We start from the raw sequence: 13,159 nt of genomic DNA, 5'->3' as shown, positions 1-13,159 counted from the left end.
TCTTCGAAAGTTCTGTGCTACGTTAGTATGCCTGTTGGGAATGGGATTTGTTGATAACCAGTCTATTACACTATACACAAGTTTATTTTAGTTTTGTTAGCATTATTGTTTGCGGTGGTAATAAAAGAAACACTTAAGGTTTTATTTTTCTTCTATTCGTCATTTATTTGTTACTTATGAAACAAGCTTTTATACTAATAATGTGTTTGTGATGAAGAAATGGATGTTTACTAACGTTCTCAATCATTTTCGGTATACATTACATACGTAGTATATAATCAATACAGACTATATATCTTTTAAAAACCGTTGCTTATCTATTACATTAATCAAAGAAGTTAATAAGAACCTATACATTACATTTCCTTTATCATAAAACGGGTGAAGTTTATGACTATACATAATATCTCCATTATCGGAACACGAATGTAAGTTATATAATACTAAAATGTTATGAAAAAACCCAGTCAATAGCATTAGTACTCTTAGTAATACAGCGCTACTGGACAATACTTTCGTTTCCGGAAGTTATACGATTTCACACGCGAGCGTATGTTGTGCTGGAAATCAGGAACATAAAGTGATGTAAATATTTGAAGTAAATTTGGTCGAACTCGTGCTCAGGTGAAAGAAATGGGATGTTGAATATCATGAACAAGGTATTAGGGCAATAAGTTTATAATTTTATAGGTAGTATGTGTCATCATTAGAAAAGAAAATGAAACAAGAATAGATTCAATCTGTTAGTTAGCAGTGAATTTTCAACAAATATAAAAAGTTCGTTACTGAATTCTCTATGTCTCTGTGTGCTTGTCTATTATTTGTGAATTTGTCAATTTTGAACCCTTCATTCGATAGAACATCAAAAACTATCGATGAAAATTATTCTTGCATCACTCTTACCGTTCCCGAGATATTGAAAAAATCCAATTTCTTGAGATTTAAGGAGCCATATATTGGGAACCGTAAGACATAGAGAGATCATATTGGTAGTCATTAATACCTAAGAGGATGGTGAACATTTTGATACTAAATAGTAACCGGTAGCTACTGGCCAACTGGTGATCGTTCCCCAGATATTGGCCAAAAGGTTCTGATTTCGGGAGATTTAAGGGGCCACATCTCGGTTGAGTTCAACGCCCCTTTCAGCAGCGAGGAACAAACACATGAGACAGGACCAACTGATTAACGTGGAATCCGAAAAACTACATATCACATGAGCTCCCGCCGGAAATCGAAGCCGGGTCTCCCACACCAAAGGCGCGTACGCTAACCGCTTAGCCACGAAGGAGTTCTGGGCCACATTTCGGAAACATAAGTCATAGAGGGATGACATTTTACGAATGTTTCAAGTTTGAGGCCTCCATATTTAGCATGTCTTCGTAAAGCAAAGTACCGTAGAACGTTTTAACAGGTTTTTCTCCTTCGTATAAACTAAACACTTTCTCATCACACCCGATTACGCGGTTCCAATAGTCTTGTGGCTTAATGATGTGCACCCTAGCGAACTCTAAATGAGCATGTATACTGTATATGCATATGTTAGTTTGAACTGCAAAGCAGAACAAATAATATGAGTACAATTACATGTCCCTGCACCTCATTCCATCCCTAAGGTTGTTTTCAGGATTGTTGCAGCAGCGAACGGGTTTCCTGCGTTAGCTTCAATAATCGAAACATTTTCGTCTTCCGTTGTCACTTGCGGTCTACTCAGTTTCGCTTTAGTTTATAATCCTTGTTCCACTTCTACTTCGAATCGTTCAATTCAATAGTTTATTGTTTTAATATACAGGATCACAGCTAGATCAACTTCCCTTTTAGACATTTCAGTTTCTAGTTTTAAGAGACAAATAGCCTACCATCTTTGTTTTTTATAAAAGCAATTTGCCGTAGACAACAAACAGTTCTCTTTAAATTCGTTCTGAGAATACTTTTGGAGCATTCTCAACTGGTTACATATAAAATATTTATCGAAATATATAATCTGTGACAGCAGAATAAAAATTATCAATCACCATTGGCAACGAACTTCATATATTGTAGTGCCATTCAAAAATTACTTTTATGGTTAAAAAATTGCACATCAAACTTTACTCTAATACATGTCAAGTTGTTCTGCTTTGTGTGGTCTATGGATTGAAATAAAGAGTATCCGAGAAATCCCCATACCTCTAGGTTCGAGTGTCACAAAGAGCAATCTAACTGATTTTTCTTAATTTATTTAGTGTATTATTGTTGAGCACTTATACTCGTATATAGGATCTATGTATCCAGTGGATCTGTAAGTGGCCCATAGTGCTGGATTTACAGATCTATGCGTCTCAATCTTCCGCTAGGATTCCTGTCTTTGATATATCGTGAAGTATATTTCTCCAATCCAGCAGGATTGCTTTTTGAGGTAGGTTCTTGCCAAATCGATTTCTAAACGCATTCATTACTTGTGTTTGCCCTCAGTGTGGTCGTTTGTGCACTTACACATATACCAGTAATCATTTCTGAACTCTTACATATGCCACAACCATTCTCATTAGCGATGGCTTCACGTGATCTAAAATGCAGGGATACCAGACACTGCTGTCTTGTTATCATGAAAACAGTGTTACCAATACAACAACTAATGCTACACCAACATTGTTCCTTAGGAAATTCTAGGTATCCTCCTTGTTGAAGCGATCTCTAAACGCAGTTCTTTCCTGTGTCGGTATTTTCCCTGGGTGTGGTTTTTCATACACCTTCGCACATGCTACTGAGCGTTCCTCAACTGTGTAACATTGTGCACTTACATCAGTTACGGCTGGGTTAACAACTGAAATTTTCGTCGTGACATCCAACACAGGAATAACAGACAGTACTGTCTGTTACCATGAAAGGAATGTTACCAATACATCAACTAATATTACACTGACATTATTCTCTGCAATATTCGAATTAAAGTGCACGACAAGTTCTCGGAAACACTGTGTGTCATTTTAAACGATATTGTAGTTAAAAATAGTTCAACAGTTTATCATAATTTGGTCTATTTTTTATTAACCATGCTATGTACTCTCATCGTGCTGTCATGAGGAAAGATTAATTAGTGTGTGTTTCAGTATCAGTTTGACCTTACTGTGTAGCATGAGTATTGTATAGAATGAATGTTTTGATTTACAAAATTGCTTTTTTCTAAAATTACACATTAGGACATACACTCGCCCGTGTAATTTTGATCATCTCAACGAAATATACCGACTTTGTTTCATTTTTGTATAAAAGTTTTTTTTTTGTTAATCTCTAATAATATTCCAAAATTAATGTGAAATAATATGCATAACCTTTGTGCATCGGAAAAATCAATTTTTTCAGTAGAACCAAAAGAAACTTCAAAATATTGTCGACATACATTCTTAATACGAACCAAAGGTTATGAAAAATGGGTTAAGACACATTGCCAGTACATTCAGCATAAGCTCATAATACCAAACGAAAGATTATGATTTTCCAGATTGATGATGTATCACAAACTGAACATAGCCGAAAGGTGACTTAAGTTACTTTAGCCATGTACAAAAGATACCTAAAAAAACAGTGCTTGAACATGATTTAGTCATTTATGTATTGTAAACGAATTTTGGTCATTGTTTAGCGTGTCCCAAAATGTTCTGAGATTATTTATTACTGAAGGAAAGAATATCTAGATGCATCCTAACAGCCAGTAAAAAAAAACTGCCCCGAAAAGAGTGTTCAACACGTAGCTGATTGCGTAAAATGAGAATACCGAAAGAAATGTAAAGCATTCTATACGTACATTTCTAAAAATTGTTTTTGTGTTCATGTACTCATTGGACACTTCAGAAGTTCAGGTATATGCTGAACACTCATAGAGCAGTTCTTATTAACTACTATTTGATGTATTCTGCACATTTCTGTTCACTGATAGAAAATTTGAAGACATTTATGGACATCTTAAACAATGGCCAGAAGTAATTTCCAAAATATGACTTAATCATGTTCAAACACAGATTAACTTTGTGCAGTGTCTATGTGACAGGCTTTTTGTAAATTTAGGCTTTTTCCAAAGAACCTAGGAGTTTAATAAAATGCCGACTGCTTGTAAAATAATGAACGTAATTCTTCATCTACTACTGTACTCCGCACCAGCCTCTTTGTAATAAGGCTGATAGATTTTAGCCCGTTAGTAAAGATGCACCATGTTTCACAAAACAACTGGAAGAAGCATTTCGCTGAGAGAGACAGTGTCCGAGCTCTCACTGTTCAAAAGTCAAGGTTTAAAAATGTTTCTGCAATCGTGGAAAATTTTAATACTGAACAAATAGATGTCCTATTTGTCAATACCACTCCAAATGCCATTCAACCTTATCTTGTGCAAAGAAATGATTTCACAATTTTTGCCATTTTTCATGTTTCGAAAGGTGGCAGAAGTTAGAAAATAAATAACGTGAAAACTTGAAGATCTCACGCTGTCATTACATTGTAAATAAAACAAGTAGGTTAACACAAGGGAAATACCGAACATTAACGTAAATGCAGTTCGCAAGGATTAATAAAAGGAATAAAGTAGGCTTAATGACTAGCAAATGCATTAAAAACTGAATGCTAAGGTTATTTGAGTTGTGAAGTATGTTAATGAGACTTTAATAAATAATTAATAATATTTAAAATTTTTACTTTAATAATAAAGAGTAAAGTAATAATATACAATAATTTCATTGCACAGTACAATTACTTATATAACATTTAAGAGGTTAATACTTATATTTCCCTTAATTATTGTTCTAAATAGCAATTAATGAAATTTTTAGAAAATTTGACAAAGTTCAAACCCCACATGTGGCGACTTATAAGTCTCAAGGTAAAGACCTGAAAACACACACACACGGACACATATACACACATGTCTCTGTAATTGATAATTTAAGCAAAAATGACGTGGATGATCAAAATTCAGAGAGAAGTGCTTAATAATTCAGTTTATTGAAAATATTTCTTAAAAAATATCCTACGAATATGTCCTTTAGGGTAAATGACACGGATTATTAATGTAAGTGAATGGCTGTGAAATTACATTATTGTAATATTTTACCGTGAAAGAATCCGGGACCATGTGCACCAGAGCCACAGGCGCTAGTCAGTAGACTAGTGAGGAAGGGAAGTCAGTCTATTTTTCAATATAAAGGAATACAAAATTAATAATTTATATTTGTACACGTTAATATCTTAAGTTCTAAATATTATACATTACGTAGCATTCCAGTAATATGTTTCTGAGTTTAAAGCAACAAAGAAATGTTTTTAAATGCAGAAGTGCATTATAAATGTCCATTACATGCATGTTATTTTCATATTTAACCATATCTAGCAAAAGTATCACGTCATTCTTCAACAATGCTTTCGTTTTAAACAAAATGTTTGGTCACTGAGTGATTGCTGTGTCAAGACTTAACATTCAAACACATTCTCAGAAGGAAGTACAATTCACTTGTCATGAACATCAAAATCTTGAAAACCAAATGCCAAATATTCTCTATTATTCAAACAAGCGAGTAGTATAAGTAGAATAACTGCTTAATACAATCATTCATGCATAATCAAAACGCAATTTTATAATTTAAGTAACATTTTCATTTGCTTCGTTCTTTCCCTTTCAGAGAGACAGCCTTTCAAAACTAAGAGCAAATTGTTGAAGACGTAAACATGAAGAACAAAGTAAGTTTATTATTCTTTCTCCCTGTACAGAAGATGCAAAAATATTTTCTTTAATAGCACTTGTTCCGTGCGTTGAGCGAATGTTCTATTTGCGGACAGGTCGATTATCGTTCTTTCAGTGAATACAAACTACTTTACGACAACTGTAAAGGAACGGTGAAGTACAGGAAAGTTTGAAATTATTTTTAATTTGTATCTATTTACATCTATTTATTCTGGTCAGTTGACATATTTCAACTCTTTCGTACAAGATCGTTCCCTTACAAAATAAAAACTGTTCTTCCCAAAAAGTTAAATTGCTATTTATACTTCACAAGCAGCTTGCTTTGTCGGAGAGGAAGGTAAGTTTAAGTACAGAATATGTTACTAGGGTGTGTGTGAAGAAATATATAGAAGCTTTAGTGTTAGTCAAAAGAGAAATAGGGAAGAGTGTACTTAGCCTTCCGCGTTTGAGGGTTTAATTAATAATTTTATTTCATATTACAATATAAACCGAATGTGCTATTTTCAGGTAGAATATAATTGAGGGTAACAGTTGTATTTAAATAAAAAAAGAATTTATTCTCTAGGTGAAATTTATTAGGCCTGAGGTTAACAAGACATTTTCCAAAACCACACTATCATGAACCAAAACCAAGCCTTCCGTAATAAAGTTTTTTCCTCTTGTTTGAATAATAAGCATATACGCACCTGATGCTCAGAATTTGAGTTCAATTCTCGCTATGTGACAACTAATATATTTTAGATTCAATTATTTATAGTCCACATTTCCTATGTTGTTGGTGTTGTCAAGTAATATCACATTGCGAAAAACACATCAAGAAAATCTATCCATGAAAATGCTTAGAAAAATATGTTGTATTGTTTGTACCCCTTTGGAGCTAGGAGAAATCGAACAAGTCTGCTGAAGGTTCAGATCAAGTACTACTCCATTGACTAAATATTCTTTAAAACTTCATTTTTGGAAGCTTGAACATGAATTATATGCAAATAAGTCCAGCATAGAGACGTAACTTCTTATAAAGAATGATGTGGGACCGGACAAGTTGAAATACTGCATTATTGTATATTTTATTGAACTGAAAGAACGAAGAAAATCAACTTAAAAACATCAATATTAATTTAACTGACATGTTTGGTGCAAAGGAACTAACTTGACAAAGTAAGTTCGCTGAATTATATATATAAGAAGAAAGGAATATGTGGACTACGTAGCGATACATTTCGACTATCTTTAATCAAAGTTGTAAAACGGTAGTACTGATGGATCGTTTCTATGCGTACGGATCTTGTAACTGTTAATACTTGCTGAACATTTCGGCAAGAGATCAGTGTAGAAACGTGCCAACATTAAATTCTGTTTTACCAAACTATTTACGATAGTGAGGAAATATTGACTCGTAAGATTGGGTGCAACAGTCTATGATGATTGGGAAAGTATTTTAAGATAACCGAGACCAGGAGGAGCAGTGACTGTGCGAAATGACGGAAACTCCAAGCAGTGGAGAAGATTATAAGCAAGGATTGTTATGTATCTACAATGTTGATCAATGATTTCACTCGTATTCCGAAGTCCACTCTCTGTTTCATCCTATCCTAAAATTTGGTAAACGAAAGGAATGTGCGCGGTTTGTGCCACATACACTCATTGAAGAAAAAAAGTATTGCAACACTAGAGAGACATGAAACAAACTAATGTAAATCCATGATTCATGACAAGGATTGTAACAGGTGATGAAACATGGCGTTTCCAGTACGAACCACTCACAAAGCATCAGAGCACGGAATGAAAAGGTTAAGTTCTCCAAAACCTAAGGAAGTGAGCATGCACAAGAGCCGAATCGAAACTCTGCTTATTGTAGTTTTTAATTTCAAATTCATCATGATCCACAAGAACTTCACCCCAGAGGGTCACACTGTGTACATCAAGTATTATGTGGGTGTTTGGATCGTCTAATGTTCAGGATGCGTAGAGTTAAACCTGAATATTGGCAGCAAGGTTTATGAATTCTGTTGCAAGACAGTGCACTTGTGCACAAGAGAAGGACGATACACCAGTTTTTATCTAACAAAGGGATCCTGGAGTTTGATGGCTTTAAAATTCTTCTGATTTGACTCCACGCGACTTCTTGCTATTTTCGAAACTAACATTATCGTTGAAAGGAAGCAGTTTTAACTGTACCAATCATCCAAAAAAAGCATACACAGCAATTTTGCAGGCAATTCCAAACCATGACTATCAAGACTGCTTTATCAAGTTCTACAACCGTCAATTCATGACTCACAAGGTGTCTATTCTTTGTAATCTACCAGTCCATAAGATCTTCACTTTTACTTCCCATTAGTAACTTTTTCTACTAAAAAGACTGTGTTTATTTGGGAAGACCTGTCACATTGTACAATATTCCTTCAAATTCTGTTACATAAGGCCATCTATTTCTAAGCAAGAATTTCCAAGTAATGTCATTGCCAATACTGGCAGTAAGGGAAACACACCTAAAATATGAGACAAAAATATGTTTTTATATCCTTTCTGTCCCAAATATAACTAAAACTAAAACAAATGGTTAAAATATGCATAAGTGTGATCAATAGATACTATATTTCCGTATTCACAAGAGTTAAAATGTTTATACATGTTTACTTAATTAAACACGAAAAACGAAACCAGGGTAAAAGTAAGACATAGAAAACTAAGCCTTAAATATGAAATAATAAATTATGATAAACAAGAATTATGCAATTCATTACTTCTCTCACTGTGATTCATTCAGATTGTATAAAAGTGGTAGAGCGTTCACGTCTGGTGCTAGGGGTCCCGGGTTCGATCCCAGCCCCCACCAAGTGAACTTTGTGGTGGACAAACACCGTGTGCGTGGGTTTTCTCGGGGTTCTCCCGTTTCCTCCCACTTTCTTCATTCCACCATTTCCTTCATTACTCATCATCACCGTCTCCTTTAGTCTAACCGGCATAACCGTGGGACGTAAAACTCAAAGATTTTATTTCATTTTCATTTTCAGTTTGTATAAACATATAAAATATTGTTACTCGGAGTCTACATAAAGAATCAGCTAGAGAAGCAACTTCAATTTCTACGTCGTAAAACGACAGCGAGAGAATTTTATCGTGAAAATTCTAAGTTGTAGTGCAAGCTTTTAGGTTGTTGTTGAAAATAAAATTGTGAATATTTTGATAGACGTAGCATCGATGAGTCACTATACAGACTCATGACTTTTACGAATTTTAGTGAATGGGATAGAGGCAATGAAGAATATCAAACATGAAGAAAGTGAGCCAGGCAGTATTTCAACCGATTTGCAAGTTTCGTGGCTCCCACATGCTGGAAAATTTATTTTTGGATGTTTATTCTTCCGGATATAGGTATACTCATTCTGAGGCAATATTACTCAACATATCTTTACCAATTTTAAACTTAAGGTTTTGATAAAACTCTCTAAGGTTTCTGCTTTGAACTTTTCCTTCCTTTAAAGTAAAGGTAGATCATTCGGGTAAGAAAATAGAATTTTATAAAAGTATAAAAAGCACGAAAGATAATATTAGTTTCGCAATGAATGAAAGTATTCTAACTTCAAACATTTATGAAAAGTGGAAAGCAATTACCAAAAGTTTCTTCTCCTAAAATTGAATGCAGATATTTTAAGAAGGTATTCAATAACTATGATATACTTAAACACTTTTAAATTCATTTTTAGTTTTATTTTAAAAAGAGTAATTTTTATCTTCTTACCTTCTTACCAGCTTTTCAAATATATATTTTCTCACGCATTTAAAGTTGGAATTCGTGTGTTTGATATTCGCTTTGTGGATTGATTGTTCTAAAGTAACCTGAGCAAAAAAGAAAATGTAATGTTAAAGTTTTCAGTAGTTGAATGGCTTATGATTCCTGTCTTAAGGCTTGAGCCTTAGTTTCCACTCGGTCTATTATGAGTCTGTATTTTCCAACCAGAATACATCGAGAAATTCAGCTTCTAACCCTAACAAACATTTTTTAAATCATCATGTTCCTTATATTTCCCCCAATACTTTGTCCTAAAAATTCGCCAATAAACTGTGAACTATCTACTAACTTTTACATCCATACTGCAGTACTGTGGGAAAGCACTTTATAAAACTTTTTTAATACACATAACTAATTATTAGTAAGTCTTATGTTCAGAATTATATGTGTAATACTTAATAAACTTTGTATTCTGCAGGTATACAAGTGGATGTGCAATATTGTTTTGGAATTAATTTTATATTTCCATGTTGTAAGCTGTAGCATCACATCAACATCAATGAACTTATTTCATAAAGAAGACAAGTTCCTGGCTTCGTCATTGACTGAAGTGTGCTACAATAACTTCAATAATGTAAAAATGTTACCAGTGGTTGTATCCCAACGAATAGAACCTCAATTCCTAACGAATATTATTCCCCTGCTTCAAGTTAAGTTGGAATATCCAGTTGTTATTGTCAACATGAACAAGTTAATTAGTGGAAAAGGACTGTCTCAAGAAGGTTTGAAACCATATCTTCTAATGAAAAGTAGAGAACTGATAATGGCAGTTGAAAATAAAGAGAACTTTGAACTAATCATAAAAGAACTGAAATATTTGTGGTTTTGGGACGTAACAGCTAAATTTGTAGTTGTGGTCACCGGTGATCATATAACATTAGAAGATTTACAAATCTTTTCAGCTCTAACTTGGGAAAGCAAAATAGTTAATGTGGTCATTTTAGTGAAAACCTACAGCTTAGATCATGAAGAAAAATTGAATTGTCCAGTAACTATTGTTACCTGTAACCCAGTTCTCACTGCTATCGGCAATAGATTCGTTTTAAAATTTTTCAGTGGATGTAACGTCGGTGATGTTGAGATCTTTGAAAATAAAGTGAATACTTTACACGGAAACATACTGAGAGTGACTGGTTTCCAACAGATGCCATATGAGGGTTTCTCTAAAATTAATGGCCAAATGGAATATTTTGGAATGTTTGGAAAGTCATTTGAGGCTTTGTCTCATTATATGAATTTCACTCCGCTTCATGTTATTACTTACAGGAGACAAAACTATGGTAAAGAGTTACTTAATGGATCTTGGGACGGTGTTATAGGAGATGTCTTGACCCAGAAGGCTGATATTGTGTTTAATGCTATGTTTAAAACTAAGGAGAGGGAAAATGTTGTAGATCTTTCAGTTGCTGTAAGAATTGTTGAACTTTGCTTTCTTGTGCCCAAAGCCGACGAAATTCCAAAATATTTGGCAGGGTTTTTAGTATTTGAGGCAAGCACTTGGATTGCTATCTTTTTAACAATGCTACTTACTTATGTTACTTCTTTGTTACTCACATGGAAGATAACAGGGAAGAAATTATTTTCCAATCATGTAGATATTTTCATAACATACGTGTATCGTGTAATGCTTGCCACTTCTTTTCCAAGAACTCCACGTAGTTCACGTCTAAGAACAATTCTTTGCTTTTATATGCTATTTTGTTTAGTTATAAACAGTTTATTCCAGGGGTCATTGGTAAAGAAATTAACACGTTCCACTCGCTACAAAGAATTAGACTCATTGGAGGAAGTAGCAAATTCTAATATCAAAATAACAACATTCACAAATTCTTTAAGATCGACAATTAGTGGATCTGAAAATCCACATCTTCTTAAAATTAACGAGAGGTTAATTCCTTTTGAAGGCCTAAATCAAACTATATTTCAAATAGGAAATCAGAGAAATTTGGCTGTTTTTGGTACCAGAGCTTATTTGGAATACAATGCATTTATTCGATTTGGAATGCGGAAAAATGAACTGGTACAGATAGTGCGAGAAACAATAGGTCTTAACATTAAAGCATTCGCTGTTTATAAAGATTTCACATTCCTCAACAAAATGAACAGAATCATACGTGGATTGCAAGAATCTGGCTTAATATCGAAATGGGGAGCTGAGACAATTCCAGCCTTGAGACAACCATATCAAGTGATAGTGAAACTAACAATAAATCATCTTCAAATAGCATTTTACTTCCTATTTTTAGGTCTAATACTCAGCTGTATGACATTTTGCATGGAAAATTGTCGGAGCGGAAGTTAGCGAATATTTCCTGCAATTATCGCAAATACTGCCTATATAGATAATACATAATGGAAATCCAAAGTATAAAATTAATTCTTGACTAGGAAGTAAGAATAATGAATATAAACAGTAATACCATACTTGTCATTTGTATACAATTAATGTATGTGTATGTTTTTGATATTTAATAATTATTACTCCCCGAATATATGACAAATTGTTATGTACGTAAATACCTAAAACATGGCTGTGAGTAAATTTATATACATTTCAGGGTGTATGGTTATCTGCAGTAGTTGTGGTGCTGTTTTATGGAATAAGAGTAATAGATACACTTAATCTTAGTTTTATCACCATATAGGTTTATTTTATTTCATTTAAGCCTATTTATTTCTTAGAAAATTATTGTGTAAATTGGATAATATAAAATGAACATAAGAGATATCTTCATCTTTTCTACTTACAGCTATTGTTGTATCATCAGTAGAACCTAGAATTAATGATAAAATTTAGAAAAGACAAAAATGTCTGTCTGGTAAAATTGAGAAATATAAGTCCAAAAATAAATAAGAATTTTAGAAAAAATAAGTATAAGATTTTTTTTTAAAAAAAAGTATAGTAGGCAATAACTGGTTTACTAATTAAACAAAAAACATGGATTCAAAGAAATAAAATGTTTAATTTTCTAAAAATTTGTAAATAGCGCAATACGTATGGGACGACATGTAACAATTTATTCATCATTTGTCAGTAGTAACAATGATATAAAATGATAAACTCAAAACATAATATCACACTTTATTTACAGGTGGCTCTGTTAGCCGTTTAGAAAACATTCAAAGCACAAGAAATATTAAAATGAAGTTGATTTACACTACAAAAGTAGTTAATTTTCACTTAGGAAGTTTCTTGCATATGTTTGTCCTCTCAAATTATCTACAACTTCTTATCATTTTTAAACAAACGAATCACTTTGTTTCCTGTCAGAAAGAGTTCGCTTTAGATGTGAAAATGATCTTTCCACATCTAGAGATGTTACTTAAACATTCTGGAAACAAGTAAATTGGGATGAATTCATGTCATTATCTACAGTTACACCTGTATCACTTTCCGCAGAACTAACAATTTTCTTTAATTTTTCCAAATCTGGATTAACATTTACAACACATTCACACTTCCGTCCAATGTGCGCGACCTAACACATCATTGAAGTTTATGACTTGACACATCATCACTGACAACGTCATTGAAGGTTATTGGAAAACTAGATAAAGTATGTTATTTTTTGAAGCTTGATAATAGCATTTGACAACTTTGCAATATGTGCTGCATTGAAAACTAGGTCATTTTTGAAGGAATTCTTATAACA

At 33.3% G+C, this 13,159-nt stretch overlaps 1 protein-coding gene across 1 annotated transcript in view; it reads left to right on the top strand.

Moving 5' to 3' along the window:
- The window catches only part of LOC145673362 (uncharacterized), a 104,143-nt gene extending 91,577 nt beyond the window's left edge, over positions 1 to 12,566 (top strand). The window contains exons 2-3 of the mRNA XM_081742999.1: positions 5,649 to 5,706; positions 9,925 to 12,566. Coding sequence (XP_081599125.1) covers positions 5,695 to 5,706; positions 9,925 to 11,808 — 1,896 coding nt within the window. The 5' untranslated portion in view covers positions 5,649 to 5,694 and the 3' untranslated portion in view covers positions 11,809 to 12,566. The remainder of the gene's footprint in view (positions 1 to 5,648; positions 5,707 to 9,924) is intronic.
- Positions 12,567 to 13,159: the final 593 nt, after the last annotated feature.

The sequence above is a fragment of the Thermobia domestica genome, chromosome 16 (genome assembly GCF_964235325.1).
Source record: "Thermobia domestica chromosome 16, izTheDome1.hap1.1, whole genome shotgun sequence".
Taxonomy (NCBI): domain Eukaryota; kingdom Metazoa; phylum Arthropoda; class Insecta; order Zygentoma; family Lepismatidae; genus Thermobia; species Thermobia domestica.
Note: the sequence above shows the minus strand (reverse complement) of the source record. Positions and strands in the feature narration are given on the sequence as shown.